Here is a 17,167-nt window from a genome sequence, read left to right on the forward strand (position 1 = left end):
TGTGTATAAAATATCACAACGGAACCTGTCTTGCTATCACAGCACTTTGGAGACTAAGAAAAGAATATTATAAGTTCAGCCAGGTTATATAGTGAGACCCTTTCTCAAGGGAAGGAGGAATGTCAATAAGTGATAGAGTATTTCCTAGCATGCACAGACTTGGAGTCTCAGTACTGGAGACAGAGGTGAAGAGGAATATAGATTTCATGTCTATAGGCTTGGATCTATACGTTTTCCCAAGACCAAGATACCTTACTTTGTATTTGCAACTACTTTAAAGAATTATTTTTAATCTGAAATCCAAAGTATTTATATTTACAAGTGCTTCAGCTAATGAAATAATAAACCTGTATTTAAAGAAAGAACTAATCGCTTGAGGGAAAGAAAGAGGTTAAATAACTTCAAGAAAAATAAAAAGTGAAGATGACTTAATGAACTCTGGCTTAAGAAACAGAGCATGGAGCTGCCTCAGATCAATTGGAAACATACACACACACACACACACACACACACACACACGAAAAGGAGCTTATAAGGAGGGCCAGAACACTAGATTGAAGGACTATTGAACTTTCCAGTAAGGATATCAAGCAAGTAGTTCAACATGCCTGTTTGTTTAGTATTCAAGGCATCATTCTAAAGTCAGGGAGGTAGACCAGGGAGGGTAATGTGCACACAGCTCTAGGGAGGAGGATCCTAACAAAGTTAAGCTGCATGTCAAAGCAAAACCAACATTCATTAATTCAGTGGGGCTTTATTTTGTTTTTTAATTAAATTTTATTTTTATTTATTTATATTATTGTCTATGTATGATATTTGAGTATGAGCATACACATGTGCCACAGTACTTACGTAAAGGTCAGAGGGCAGCCTAGAAGAGTCCATTTGCTTCTTCCAGCACGGACTCTAGGAATCAAACTTGAGTTGTTAGGTTTACATGGCTTTTTACTTGTGAAGAAATCTTACTGATCCAAATCCGAGCTTTTTATACCTAACAGGACCAGATGAATTTGAGAGAAGTGAGTTTCATGAAGATGAACATAATAAGAAATAAAAGAGAACCGTGGACATATGCATTACCAAATACACCACACACACACACACACACACACACACACACACACACACACCACTGGAGCTAGAAGATACCTCCAATTAAATTTCCTGCAGTTCCATCCAACATATGTAGTAAATTCAGATGAGCACTCTGTTAGTCCCAGAAGGACTTATTTGCATTTTGAGGTAGCAGATTTTCTAAGGATTTCCCAATTGCTTCTCGTATTATTTCCTGCTATCTCTTTCTGTTTGCAAGTTACAATGGTGGGGTATTCTTTCAACTACATAAATAAATAAAACAAATCCTGCAGGAAATTGCAACATGGAGAATTCCAAATAGTTATTCACATGTGGATTTTTATTGGCTCTGATCATGCTTTAGAAGGAAATGACTATAACTTTGCCAAGCTGCTTAGCACAATTGTGAAGGCTGGGGCACACTGCTGGAATGATTTGCTGAGAGACTGAACTGATTACATGGTATTTTATTTGCATTACATTAAATCCAGAGCACTTCTTAGAGCATGCTGAAAACCAAATGTAGAGTCAAGGTACACTGCATGACATCAGTGGGATGTGCTCAGTGTCTAAGAGGTGAAAAAGAACCCCAGAGGATCCTTCTGTACTTTGGTTTACAGAAAGGACCAATGAACCACAGAGAGTCACCTGTGCAATGCCCCCATTGTTGAACTGTGTCACAAACCCACCTTGTGTTTTATGTGTGTGCAGAAGTTCATCTACGTAAGCAGGTATATTTATATAGTGCAGATGCGTGTGTGTGCGTGTATGTGAAAGATGGAGGGAAACATCGGAGTCATCTTCATGAACACTGTCAACCATATTCAAGACATGGTCTCCCTCTAGCCTGGAGCTCATCAGTTAGTCTAAACTGGCTGGTCAATGAGCCTCGGGGTGCCTCTGGTCTTTCCCTTCTAGTCCTGGGATGACAAGCACAAACCATAGAATGCCCATCATCTTTTCCAAGGTTCCTGGGGGATTTAACTAAGGCCCTCTGATTGAGCAATTTTTCCAGCCCAAATCCATTTTTGCTGATGTCCAAGTCAGTGAGTGTCTTTATCCACAGGCTTCTGCTTCCATGTATCACATAGACTTAAAAATTGTTTATTTTCCATATCCTTTTGCAGGGTTTTTTCCGAAGAACCATCCGATTGAAGCTTATTTACGATAGGTGTGATCTTAACTGCCGGATCCACAAAAAAAGTAGAAATAAATGTCAGTACTGTCGGTTTCAGAAGTGCCTTGCTGTGGGGATGTCTCACAATGGTAAGTGGATGCTGAGAGCCATGTGTACATCTTGTAACTCTCCTGACCAATGCCAGGTCTAGGTCAGGAGGCACTAGGACAACTAATGGAAGCGAGTAACTTCTTCTAAAGAGCAATAAGTTTCAAAGTCATCCTGATGAGAGCTTCTTCATGGGGGCCAGCACCTTTCAGCTTTTAGATAGAACCCTTCATTTGGCTGGACACGTGCAATGAATACTAAACAAACAGGCATGTTGAACTACTTGCTTGATGTCCTTACTGGGAAGTTCAATAGTCCTCCAACCCAGTGTCCTGGCCCTATAAGCTCCTTTTCGTGTGTGTGTGTGTGTGTGTGTGTGTGTGTGTGTGTGTGTGTGCGTATGTGTGTGTCAGCTTAAAAGCAGAATTATAATCACATGTGTTGGTTATTACTGCTTTAAGAATGTTGGTTGTCTCTGATGCGCAGAATATAAGAACAAAGGAGCAATATCAGAATCTGGTTCATGTATTTTTGTTGTTGGTGTTCTTTACCATGCCTTTGCTATATTATCCTTGACTTCAGAGAACACACAAACTGGTAGGAAAAAGACAGAAATATTTGGAATTCTCATAAAACTTCAGTGCTACATCAATGCAAGAGGATAAAATCTCATATTTTTCAAAAGTGTAGCCTGTGAAGAAGCATTTGCATAGTGCATATGAGATCCTGGGGTTCCATCCCCAGCATTAGAAAAAAATGACAGTATTGGCTTCAGAGACATAGTAGAGAAGAACCATGTGTTCATGAGCTGTAGCACTCAATCACACTCATCATAGAACTGTTAAAAAATCTTCGTTACAATTTGGTTCTGATTGGTTGACTGTCCCACAAAACTAATTTTAGCTGTAACTTAATAGTGTTTGTCAAGTCTCAGTCAATGCTTTAAAAATATCCTTATGGATTCAAGAACTAATATATACTAAAGTTATCAATTAAGTCCAAAGTTTTATTTCACTTGATATCCAATTTTCCCTCCTTTCCTCCCTCCCTCCTTCTTTCCTTTCTCCTCTTTTCTCTCTCTCATGCAGGAGATCAGAACCAGTGCTTTGTGCATACTAAGTGTGCACTTTACCACTGAGCTACACCCAGCTCCCATCTTTATTTTCTTTTGCTTTCATCTCTCGAAAAACTGATCTGGTAAGATAATCTTTGAACTTAGTGTCCATCTTTGTAGACTCTAATATATCTGTAAAGATTATATTTGTATCCCATCATGGAGATGTTTGTTTCTCATAGTGGGAACCATCAAGATGATTGCCAGTGACCAATTGGTTGATTCTCTACCCTTTGAAGGCAGTAAAAGGTGTGGTCGTCTTTATGGGTCAGTTCCTTTAAAGGCAAGAGTGCATTATGAATAGAGCTATCAACAGCACTGGACAGGAAGGGATTTGGTCCAACTTTCCTCAACATTTGACCACATCTGCTTTGTAGCAGTGTACAACTGCAGTCATTGATTGCAAAATAATTTGCTGGTTTAATTCCATCAATTTCCTTTTTATTTCGAACCTCATAAAACATAAGAACAAGTTTTTCAAGCCAAGAGCTTTATTTTAGTTGATGCAATCAAGTTGCAGCAAACATTTCATCTTTATGAAGAAATCATTGACTTTGAGGTCATTATCATCAAGATAGTCTAGGAAAGCTTGCCAACACTGCTTTTAATGCTATTTGGGTTTTGCCTGTTCAAAAAAATTGTCATTTCTCATATTTGTATAAAATATAGTTCCTAGCACTTACAGGCACTGCAACATTGATATAAAACATATTTTCTGTGGTTTACAAGCAAGCACACCTCACATGAAATGTATCTCCCATTACTTAACATTTGCAGATAAATAGTATGTAAACTATAAGCTGGGGGTGTAGCCCAGTGCAGAGTTTAGCATGCACAAGACCCCAAAGTCTATTCCCAGTACCCTTCCTCCCAAGAATCTAACCTATGTAGTATCGGTAGTAATTTTCTCCACCCAGAAAAGTCAAAGAAAGCTACCATGCCCTTGATAATAAAGTCATCATTTGACTTTAACAGTTAACTAGCACTCAGGAAGCAAGGTAGGCAGATATCTATGAGTTCAAGGTCAACTTGGTCTACATAGGAAGTTCTAAGCCGACCATGACAACATAGTGAGATTCTATCTCAAAAACAAACAAAAACTCAGTTCATTTACTCTACCTAGAAGGGGCCAATCTGAACCATATGTTCAGTATTTTTTCTTGCAAAGACAAGGACCAATGGGCATTAAATGTTTTTTGTTTTGTTTTGTTTTGTTTTTTCGAGACAAGGTTTCTCTGTGTAGCCCTGGCTGTCCTAGAACTCACTCTGTAGACTAGGCTGGCTTCAAACTCAAAAATCTGCCTGCCTCTGCCTCCCAAGTGCTGGGATTAAAGGTGTGCCACCACCACCAGAAACTCAAGCAGCTCAACCATTAAAGGACTTACAGGTGACTAACAAAACTTCCCAGAGATTTTCAGATAAGTGTGTTTGCTGCACAAGAAAGGAAACATACAAATAGTCTGTATACAGGGGAGGAATCTGCAGTACGCTTTAACCAACTCCTGATGAGGAATTATTTCTGAATACAAAATTTTCTACGTGGCTGTGGTTATACTAGCCAATGTGAGCTAACAGCATGAGTAACAGTACCCACACAAAATGCCTTTTTAAGTTGCCAAAGGAGACCCTGTGCGTTCTACATGAACATCAGTATGGAGCTGTGTTTAGTATGTACAGAAATGAACACTCCACAACCAACCTGCCCCAATATATGTCAATTTATTTTTAATTTTTATGTTATCTGTTTTATCTGGGAACAAGTTCTCACTATGTAGCCCAGGTTGACCTAGATCTCCCAATCCTCCTGTCTAACTCTCCCATATGCATGTGCCACTCCACTTGGGTTCTGCTACTTCTTTTCTGTTCTTTGCCTCTGTTTAGTCCACTTAATGTGTTTAGGTTCTCTATCAGCAATGCCCTTGCAGTTTTGAAGGGAGATTCCACAGTGACCATCAAAGGAAACAAGGGTCCTGGAGAATAATGCCAAAAATCATCGAAGCCAGTGATCATTAAGTCCTTTCACAGTTGACAATTACCTCATTATTTATAATGAAAAACAACTCATTGAAATCTTCAGTTTTCAACTAGCTAGTCCACACAGTTTACTAGACAATATTAGAGTAATATTTACTAGTCCACACAGTTTACTAGACAATATTAGAGTCTTTCCAAACATGGGACATCTGGTATATCAATTGCCTGAATTTGAATGTTTCTACCTATGTTTTAGTGCCTGAATCAACACATAATTTGTGTGCCTGAATCAAGTCTCTGTATTATCAGCTGCTCATCAGATTAAGGCTAGAGTAAAAACCTAAAGCAATCTCCTTTTAAAAAGTCACATGGTCCAGTTCAACTTTCTGTCTTTAAAGGTAGAACCAGGTGTAGTGGTACACTCCTGTCTGTAACTCCAGACTCAAGAAGCTGAGGCAGGAAGGTTGCCATGAGTTTAAACCCAGCCTAGGCTACAGTGTGAGACCCTGTCTCAAAACAAACAAACAAGCAAAAAACAACCAAACCAAAGAAGAGTTTAGTTTTAGCTTACAGCTTTGGAGGTTCTAATCTATGTTCATTTGGCCCTGTAGCCTGCAGTAAAAGAACTCATCCTTCAGTGAGTGTAAAAGAAAAAGAGAAGAGCTGAGGCAATACAGTCCCCTCCAAAGACATGCCCTCAAGCATCTTCCCACCTCTGAAAGGATTCACCACCTCCCAAGAGCAGTCACACTTGAACACATGGGTCTTTAGGAGACAGTGTAGACCCAAAAGGCAGCATATAGCTGAAGCTTTTCTATATGTGCCATATAGAACTTGCAGCTCTGTTGTGCCACAGACTAGATGCTGTAGAAGGACATACCTTTAGAATCCCCCTTGCTGGAAACTATATTGTTTCTCAAATGCCCAGCCCCAGCATGAACTAGGAAGAAAAAAAAAACACTACAGGTTTTCCTGTAAATAACCAAGATAAACATGTGTTCCAATTATTTTGATCATGTAATAATCCATCATTGTTTCTAGAGCCACAGATTGCTCAGGTGTCTTTTGCATCATTGAGCACAATCAATGTGATACCCTGTCTAAACCACCTTTAAAGGGAAGCTCAGAATGCAAGTGCTAACATGTATAAGAGCCTAGCTCCTAGAGAGCCCAGAGGGACCTGTAACTTATGAGATGACTACTGTCTGTCTGGGAAGGGAGTTTGTTGCTTCTTCAGTCAAATGGGTACTTGCATATGTTTCTTTACCTTTTAAAACCGTAACTTGTGTTGGAAAGATCTGCTTTCGCATCCTCAGTATTTACCATATTTAAATATATATTGGTTTTAGTTTAAAAATTTAGGCGTAAAGCATTTTGAAGTATTAATATTTCATACTCAGCTACTTTTTACATATAAACTAAATAACTGAGTTTAGGGTAAATACAGTTTTTAAAATAGTCTAAAGTAGAAAAGAATTAGCTTGGGCTACTAATGAGTCATTCAGTCAGGTTTTCCCTATAACACCGAAATTTGATAATTATGTTTTTCATATGTTTCAAAGTTAGTGAAAGCTTTGTTGATTAGAATGTCCTATGATACAAATAATGTGGGGTTTTTCCTTTTATTGGAGATTTAAAAAAAAACTGACAACTTTAAAAATAGTTTCTCAGTGGTTTCATAAAAATCTGAAGGGGAAAAAAGTGGTTTCACAATTTTTTGTGGCACTCAGCATTGTCTGAGGCAGTTGTCCCAATGCCTGGCAAATAGCCCTAGTGTGCCCTAGTATGTAGCATTAACGCCTAAATGACAGATTTAAGCTTTATTGCTTCAAAAGAAAACTCTCTGCTGTAGTTTAGATCTAAAATGAACCCAAAGGCCCTGTGTTGAAGGCTGACTTGCCAGTGCCTGGTTCTACTGGGAGGTGGTGGGGCCTACTTACATCATTGAGGTGTGCCCTTGAAGGAGATGTGAGGCTCTGTCCCCATTCTGCCTCTCCTTGCTTCCTGGCCACCAAGAGGTGAGAACAGGCCTTTTCTGACACATGTGTCTACCGTAAGTACTGTATCACTGCATCCAAAAAAAACAAAAAAAAAACAAAAAAAACCAAGAGCAGTCATTATCATCTCAGTGGCATGAAGAAAAAGATGGCCACAGACCTAATACATAAAGCACCTCCTATTGTCTCTGTGGTCTTCATGTTCTTTCTCTAGGGGCCCTGCCTCTTCTCTCATTCTTGTCCCCTTTCCACATAGACTTTAGGAAAACTGTGTCTTAATGTTCCTGAAAATGGTCTCTATGCTTACAAACATTGTCTGAATCTTGTCCCTCTGCTCCCTATCAGAATCCTACCTGACATTGAAGGTCCTGTCCACATGTCTTTCCTGAAGACTTTTCTGATTCCTTGTGATTGCTCTTCTAAGTAGTCTGTGCCTTCCCAGTATACCACATTCTGCTGAAACAGACAGACACATGGGGAGGGGGAACACAGGGGAAGGAAAAAGAAAGAGCTATATTGTTTACTGGCAGTGGTCATAGAATTAGCAGTTATGACTTGTGTGATTTACATGCAGAAAATATGTACAAATGGAAAACCTGACCAGGTTTTAAAAACCTTCTATGACTGCAAACTCATCCCTTAAAAATTAAAAGAGAAATATGTTTCTTGTAGGATCCAACTTTATTCTTCTATTTTGCTTGACTTATTACCTTGAAAATCCATTTTAATATGCCTTTGTAATTAAGTAGCATCTCCCTTTAATGCACCTACAATTTGGTAGATATTTTGAAAATATGTCAGTTTACTATGTTTTAGCATGTTTTTAGATCCAGAAAACAAGATACTTAATTATTTCACATGCCTAAAGTTTATTGTACAATATTACCAGTACTAAATATGAAGTGATAAATCTGTCATGTGCTAATATTATATTAATATATGGTAATTATATCATGTATATGATAACATACCTTTTAAGAAATTAGTGAGCTTCCTTTAGACCTTGTCTTCCTAAAGGAGAACCTACTGATTCTCATGATTTGCTTTAAAACTGAGACACATTTCTCTAGATGATTTTGTGTGTGTGTGTACTGGAGATTAAACCTGCTAAGCACATGCTCTACCACTGGGCTAAAACAACCTGTCTGTCCTCTCTCTGTATGTAACCATCCCCAAATATAAAAATTAAAGTTGCTGTCTATGACAAATGCTATAACAGGCAAAATTTGCCTTTTTATTTTGTAAAACCTCAAATATAAGACAAACACTGCTTTAAAAAAGAAAGCAAGGTGTGTCCCCAAGTACTGTAGTCAGCATGGTTAGATCTTAGTAGTGTTTTAGAGCTAAACATAGAGATAAGAAGGAAGCTCGAGACATCTTCTCCTAGCTCCTCTTCTCCAGGTAAAGGAACTGGAGACCATAGATATTACATAGTTGTCTATAACCCATGGAGAAGAAGTCAGAAAGCTGACTTCCTGATGACAGCCATGGCTGTGTTAATTCTACTGCCTTCCAAGAGACCAGACAGTCTCTCTCAGTGACTTGGTAACACAGAGAATATTTTCCTTTTGTCATTGGAAATTAACATCACTGTAGAAGATAAGAATATATATATTCTTATATGTGTATATTTTTTTCCTGATTCCCAATATGTATGTCCATCTTTGTTTCTAAACTCTAACTTTAGCCTTCTAGGAAACAACTACTCAATTTCCCTGTCCTCCTCTAATTCTCTGCTCAAAGGGTGGAAACTGGCCCAGTAATTTAATTCCCTGATAGAAGATTTGCCTAGTATGAACCAGGCCCTGGGTTCCATTATTAGAACAGCTTAAAAATAAATTTAAAATAATTACTTAACTAAAAAACAGCAATCTCTAACAGCTTCAACAAGTTAGGAGACCAACAGATAAACTAGATGTTGGGGTCTGTTCTTTACCTGCCAGGGAAAGCAGTGGCCTTCAGTCTGAGCTGTTAGCCGTAGAAGCACATCCTCTGCACTGCTTCATCCCCAGCATTAAAGCCGCGTTCAAAAAGCATGGCCTTGCTAACCCCTCCTTGGGCCTTTATTCAATACTCATCTAAAGTGGATGTAGCTAGGATTACCTGGGACTCCAAATGAACTAATGCAGCCAGAATTTTCTCTTTAAAAAAAATATTCAGATATGGGAGCATACAACTCTAATCTCAGAACCTGGGAGATAGAGGCGGGAAGATCAGTTATTCGGGTTCATCCTCAGCTACACAGCAAGTTCAAGACTAGCCTGAGACACACGAATCCCTGTTTTGTACAAAGAAACAAATAAAATGTTTCCCTACTTCCAATGTGTTATACACAGATTTAGTTCCACACAGCAGGACCTTGTCTCCTTCCTTTGCTAAACCCCTGATGTGTAGAAATGCTAAATCTACCTGTGGAACGAGTCTTGCCTAACTTATAGCAGAGTTACTTATCAATACAGATGCTTTATTCATGAGAGTTAGAGATTCTGGCTGAAGAACACTACCTTTAGGCATCCTAATTAAAGTGATCTTGAAAGAGCTTTAGCTATTTTTGTTAGGTGAAGGAAAGAAGGACTGCTAATGTGATAGGAAACTGTCTTTAACTAATTAACTTGGCTGTTGTGACTCCCCCTAGGAAAGATAAAATGCACTTTAGGTATGTTAATGTCCATGTATGTATGTTTATCGTTCCTTGTCTATAAAATTTTAATCATAGCCACTCATAGTGGCACATGCCTTTAGTTCTGGCACTCAGGAGGCAGAGGCAGGCAGATCTCTATGAGTTTGAGGACAGCCCAAACTCATATTGATCCACATGTCTAGGCCACAATTTCTTCATCTTTTAATATGTCATAATTCTTACCTTCTTCCCAATGTACATATTGACTCATCTTCTAGATCAGAGTGATTTCTAGGACAGCCTTGGAGAAAAACCAAGAAAAATCCCTGTCTTAAAACACCAAAGTGGGGATTTTAATCAGAGGAAGGGCTGGAGATATGTATGGCTCAGTGGTTAAAAGCCCTGGCTGTTCTTGAAGAAGACCCAGGTTTGATTCCCAGCACCCACATGGTGGTCTGTAACACAAGTTCTTAGGGATCCTATGCCCTCTTCAGGCCTTATAGGGACTTTACACACATGGTACAAAAATATATGTGCAAGCAAAATATTTACACATATTAATAAATAAATAAATGTTTTCTTTTAAATTTAAGCAGAGGGTCAATGAGATAGTTCAGCAGGTAAAGGCTGGCCACAAGCCTGACAACCTAAGTTCCATCCCCAAGACTCATAATAAAAGAAGAGAGCCAACTCCCACAAAGTTTCCTCTGACCTCACATACATGCAACATTTTTTTAAATAACCAGAGCTTAGGAGAGTATCCAACATAAAAGTCCACTTAATAATTGTTCATCATGTAAAGAGCTGTGTAGAGTGGTCTGCGAAATAGTAGATAATTCTAGCAACTTCCACCTCACTAGACGATAGCTTTGGTTTTTTCCAAATTATATTTCAGAAATTCTGTGTGCGTGTTTTGTTTTTGTTTTTATTTTATTATTTGCTGGTGAGCAATCTCAAGGATTCATCATGCATGTTAGGACAACACTCTACCACTGATCCACATGCCCAGACCACGATTTCTTCATCTTCTAATATGTCATAATTCTTACCTTTTCTCATGTAAGCTCCCAATGTAGATATTGACTCATATTCTGTCTAATTTTAAACTTGATATTTTAGAATTTAATTTTTCATACATTTATTGTATAGTCTGTGTATTTTGTTGTATCCAGGAGCAAAGGTAAAACCTGGTATTCATATAGCTTCTATTGTAGCAGAATAACTAATGTAAATGCATTAGAAATGTAGTAATAGCATCACATACTAACTAATGTATGCATACAAGATTGCCTAGCATTTAGAAAGCTTTTTCAAACCCCAAATTGTATGTACAAAACACTTGGGGATATATATATATATATATATATATATATATATATATCCCATTTGGATATAGGGATGGGTTATTAGAATGTTTTGTGGGAAACATGTAATTTTAGAATATTTATTTAGAATATTTCTAAGTGGTTCTCACATGCTCTGGCCCCTTTTCCTCAAAAGGCAGCAAAATAAAAAAGTTCTGTGTGAAAGAGGTGGTGGTTAGCCATGGCTTTGCAGAGGACTATAAAAGGATCTTCTGCACTGGTGTTAAATTGTTGTTACTTTGCACATATTAACTAATCAGCATAGATGGCATTTCCATGTCATATTCCACGTCATATTCTTCCCATTACCTTTCCTTGTTCCTTTCCTCTTCCAAACTACCCAGCCCCCTTCTACTTCTTATTTTTAATTATTTTATTAGATATTTTCTTCATTTACATTTCAAGTGCTATCCCGAATGTCCCCTATACCCNCCCCCCCGCCCCTGCTCCCCTACCCACCCACTCCCACTTCTTGGCCCTGGCATTCCCCTGTATGGGGCATATAAATTTGCAAGACCAAGGGGCCTCTCTTCCCAACGATGGCTGACTAGGTCATCTTCTGCTGTATACTCCTTCTACTTCTATGTTATTGTCTTCATCATCCTTCTTTCTCTTCTCCTTTTCCTCTTCCCCTTATCCCTTCCCTCCACTCTCCCTCCTTCTTCTATTTTGTGACCTAATGAGTTTACTAAGGCAGCGTACAGAAGTATGTGTGAGGGTTATTTACAGGAGCTTGGGCAACTTACCAGTGGCTACACCACTGAAGAAAATGCCTCTGCCTCCTCCAGCAACCATTAACTACCCATAGATCCCCCAGGGACAGATGGGGTCTTGTTGAGCAGTTCTCCATTTCATGATGGACATGTATTTTATTCATTGTATTTCAAAATGTTATACAAGTACTTAATATGTACCCAACAATATGTTAAGTGCCAAGTATAATGAGCAAGGAAGACTCTGTCTTCAAGAATACTGCAGACCAGAAGAGAAAAGAAAACACCATTATCGACTATTGTGGCCAGAACTATTAAAATAGAAGACAGTAGTGTCATGGTCATAGACTGAGGGAGCCCAGTGGATCTGGGGACCAGGTGGGAGGGCCACTCAGTAAGCTGACATTCCCTACCCCAGTGCAGCTAAAATGGAAGAATAATGAAGAGGGAGTCTATAATTTTGACTTTTTAAAAATGGCAATTGTTTAAAGATTTCTATTTGAAGGGGTCATGTGCAAAGGTTATATTTAGAAAAAGTATCTAAACATATGCTGATCTAATGTAAACTGAGAGGCAAACATCTTTTCCCCTCTAACTCCAAGCAAGATCTCTTATGAAGTCCCTGTAGGGCAATAGTTTTATTAGTGATGAAGTATAGGGCCAACTGAAATGAATTTACACATTTGAGACTCGAGTACAAATCAGTCTTTTTTCTAAAACAAAATTTGTTGGGCATGGTAGTGACCTGTAATCCCACCAACTAGAGAGGTTGTTACAGGAGAGTTTCACATTCTGGGCCACATTGTGTTATGCCCAAGACCTAGTCTCAAGCTATAAAATACAATAAAAATAATGTGAACTAAGTTGTGAGTCAGTGGTAGAACATGAGTTCAGGATGCACAAGGCCCAAGACTCAATCCCCAGCACCAACGATTAAATAAAGTCATTGAGCAGATAGAAATGTTCCCATATACTTTGTCTTATGATAGATATACTGTCTTTAGTCTAAGAATAAAACCGTCCACCTGGAGCCATAGAGATGGCTTAGCAGTTAAGAGCACTATCTGCTCTTGCAGAGGACCCAGGTTTAATTCCCAACTCCCACATAACAATTAACATTGGTCTGTAACTCCAATTCCAGGGAACCCATTGCCCTCTGCTGGCCTCCTCCGACATTAGGTACACACTGTGATGCAGAGATGCAGGCAAATTCACACATTTTTTTTTTTTTTTTAATTTTTTAACATCTCAACGAAAAAAGAACCACAAATCTGTTGGTTCTCATATTCAGCAACATTGATTGAGTTCCACCAAGTACTAAGATATATGTAAATGTGCCCCAACCTTTGCTCACAAGTAGCCTATCATCTAAGTAAAAGAGCCCACCATCATCTTGAGTGTCACATAGAATGGTGTTCAAGGTACTGCTAAGTATAAGAGCCAGATGTTCCACTGGGGAAAAGCAGTGTCCTAAAGAGAGCCAGCTCAACAAAGAATGGTCCCAAAGAAACATTACTCAAAGGGACATTTTATAAATAATATCAGACGAGAAGTAGGAAATTTTATGCAAGTTGAAAAGTCTATAAACAGATTACTATTTATTTCATTTTTTGGGCAGGCCTTGCACATGCCAAGCAAGGGTTCTGTGCCCAAAGGACCAGCTCACACAGGTCAATTCCTACATTAGGCCCTACAGTTTGTCTTAAATCTTTCCTTTGCATTCACACTTCCTCACTCCTTGAGAAACCAAATTAAAGGTATTCTGATGAACCTCATTAAGGGGGAATTCTGCAGAGTTAGGGGGTAAGTCAACTTCCCTCCATCCCTCCATTTAATGTCCAAGTTCCCTGGTCTTTCTTTACAACAGAATCGAATAGCTCATACGAACTGCCTGAGAACAGGGCCTATGTTTGTACAACTTGAATTTCTCCATAATTGTTTAATTCATGAAACACGAAGATGCTCCTGCCTTACCTTTTATGAAGTGCAGAGGTTACCACGATAAATATGACAGTGTCCCTGTCTGCGGGACATTGTCCTACAGAGGGATTAGAGGTATAAAAAGTCATAATTATAGTACAGCGTGAACATTTTGTTCATTGAAATGCTTAGGGTTGGGGGAATACTGGGAAAAAATAATTAGCTGTACTTGAAAGCTCTATAAAGAAGATGACTTTGCATCTTTGGATAGGAGTTGTCTATCAATTCATGTTTAAGTGAATATGTATTCCTATTTGCTAGTAGATCCTTCCAATTTCCTAACAGGATCGTATGTTGCCTTTTTTAACTGAAGAATTAAATAAGTTAATTTCATTTGTCTGAGCTACTGTTGTGAAATAAAAACATGAGCAAAGTGGTAGATAGAAGGCAGAACCAGCGCTGGGTGGAGAGAGGAGGGGCTCTCACTGTGGGAACCAAGATTAGGGAGAGCACAATGCGGAGCCCTAGTAATGATCCAATGATTCATCCTGTCATTCCTCTTCCTCTGTAGCCATCAGGTTTGGGCGGATGCCACAGGCCGAGAAGGAGAAGCTGTTGGCGGAGATCTCCAGTGATATCGACCAGCTGAACCCAGAGTCTGCTGATCTGCGAGCCCTGGCAAAGCATTTGTATGACTCATACATAAAGTCCTTCCCGCTGACCAAAGCCAAGGCGAGGGCGATCTTGACAGGAAAGACAACGGACAAATCAGTTAGTTCTCTTCTGCTCTCTTCATTGGGGGTGGCTGGGGCTGGGGGTTGTTTCCTTTGACTAAATGATTTGCTTCGGTGCACATGCGTATGCAAAACAAAACAAAACAAAACAAAAAAACAGTTCAGCTGCAGGCTGTTAAAATCTAGTGGCAGGCTAGGTCCAAAACACAGGAAATATCTTCAAATAGGATAAGTAAACATTGTTCTGAAAAGGGAGTAAGTCCTCCAAGCTGTAATAAAAAAAAAAAAACCTTTGAGAGTAATACAAGAGCTCATAGGTCATCTCTACACTCATGAATGAACGTGATGCCTTCTGGTCACAAGAGTGTCTCAGAAGCCATACAGGAGGCTGAGCAGGTGTGGTCAGCTGTTGTGTCCCACTTCTACCTTTCAGTTTTTCTATGGTCATTTGTCCCAGATCCAAAGTTGGCACAAAAGTACATCAGGATATCATGAGACCTATTACCTAGCTTTATTCCTGGGAAACTGGAGGCTCTGGCCTTCTATTATACACATGAATTCCACTTTCTGCAAGGATCTAAGTTGCCTATGCTACTCCAATGGAATGTTTGGTTGGTTGGTTGCTTGCTTGCTTGGTTTGGTATGCTAACTATTGGATTGAATCCCAGGCAAGCATGTTGGGTACATGTGTGCTAGAACTAAGCTACAACTCCAAGCCACAAAAGAATTCTTAAGTACCTGGAGATTCTTTGAGTGACATTGTTTAGAAATTCATAATAGATGAAAATTATCATTGAATCCAGTTTTCTAGGAAGCAGAAAGCTTCTGATAGGAAGCTGAGAATCAACATCAAATTACATTAAAATAAAACCTCGATGCTGCTCCCAGTCCACCAGCAGCTGCAAGTGTGCACCGGCCTGGGTCTCTGCCCTTCAGGTTTTACAGCCAGGGTCTGACTTTGATGTTATAGTCTATGCTATGATGCATGTCCCTGGGCAGGAAAAGCTCCAAGTCTCATGCAGAGGATCTGGATCCAGCTTTTGAAAACCCTGTGTGTGGTCAGTTACTTTCATGGCCAGGAGAGCCAGTCAACTATTAGGTGGATACATGTAACTTGATGACCAGATTTAAGAAGAAAAAAATCGTATTATCTCCTAATGTGTTTTGAGGACTATCTCAGGTTATTTCTTTCTTTTTAGTTAAATGGCTTTGAATGGAGTCAGCTAATAGTAAGAACAGTTGAGTTTCTCCCTGCAAAAGAGGTGATTGATACCTTCACAGTGATACACGAGGTCCTAGGCACTACAGTTTCCAAGTATTTTACACATTCTTTACATTCCAGCCCAGGGCCCTGTGAAGGCTGCAATTGTTTATTATTATCTTCATTTAAGAAGAAGGAACTGAAGTGGAAAGGGGCAAGCACATAGAAACCCAAAGGCTATGACATAAGCTTCCCGACTTCTAGTTGGGAGCATTCTCAGCGTGCTATTCTAGGACTACAGAACAGGAGTCACAGTACAGTGGGCTCTGTGCACTAAGTACCAAAAGTAGCCATGGCAAGAGACACACAAGCGAAGCCTCTGCGGGGCCAATTTGATTACAGAGGATAAGCCTACTTCACAGGCAGAAAAGTAAAGAAAGACTGCAGAGGCACGTGACTAAGCAGAATTAACACTTGAAGGCAAATTACAACAGCTTGCCAAGAACAGGTGCAGGAAAGAGGGCTGGAGCCTGGAATCTACCTAATTAGGCACTGGGGAGGGAGGAGATTGCTGAAAGGCAAGCCAGTTCAGTTTTACCTAGAGTCACTCATCTTGCAGGCTCTGGGTTCTTATTGTCATAACCTCCAGTTCACACCTGAAATCCATGCTGAAAATCTTATCAATTTAGTACTACTTAAAAGCTAGGGGAGAGGGGGAGGGAGGGAGGGAGAGAGAGAGAGAGAGAGAGAGAGAGAGAGAGAGAGAGAGAGAGAGAGACTGCAAGCCAGCCCACCCTAATAGGCAAGAATTTAAATGTATTAATAGTGGCCAACTTACTCCTATCTTTGTTCTAAAAGACACAGCACCCAAACCACTAGAAATCACTTGGAAACCCCATCCCAGCTGACTTTTTGGCTCTAGGTCTTTGAGTTAAAAATAAGATAATTGGAGGCCCTTTGTGAAACAAATAGCTATTAAGCTGCTTTAAGGAAGGGGCTACAAAAGCCTGATTATAGACTTCTCAAGCTCAGAGGCCAAGGGTTGTCATTTTTCCCTACCGTACCATACGTAAGCTTGTGCTTTTCCCATAATAGTTACTCAGACTATTTGTTTAATTGAATTAAAGACTGTTGCTTATGCCCTTTGAAATCATGGACTTTCAACAGAGGGCTTTTCACTAGCCTAATATTTGTTCATCAAACTAGACGTCGTGAGCTATTGGATAGTGAC

At 39.4% G+C, this 17,167-nt stretch overlaps 1 protein-coding gene across 6 annotated transcripts in view; it reads left to right on the plus strand.

Annotated features, from left to right (window-relative positions):
- The window catches only part of Pparg (peroxisome proliferator activated receptor gamma), a 129,188-nt gene that overhangs the window by 87,690 nt on the left and 24,331 nt on the right, over window positions 1-17,167 (plus strand). For all 6 annotated transcript variants that reach the window (XM_021191865.1, XM_021191866.2, XM_029535224.1 and 3 more), the window contains 2 exons: window positions 2,202-2,340; window positions 14,573-14,772. In XM_021191865.1, coding sequence (XP_021047524.1) covers window positions 2,202-2,340; window positions 14,573-14,772 — 339 coding nt within the window. The remainder of the gene's footprint in view (window positions 1-2,201; window positions 2,341-14,572; window positions 14,773-17,167) is intronic.

The sequence above is a fragment of the Mus pahari genome, chromosome 2, assembly GCF_900095145.1.
Source record: "Mus pahari chromosome 2, PAHARI_EIJ_v1.1, whole genome shotgun sequence".
Taxonomy (NCBI): Eukaryota; Metazoa; Chordata; class Mammalia; order Rodentia; family Muridae; genus Mus; species Mus pahari.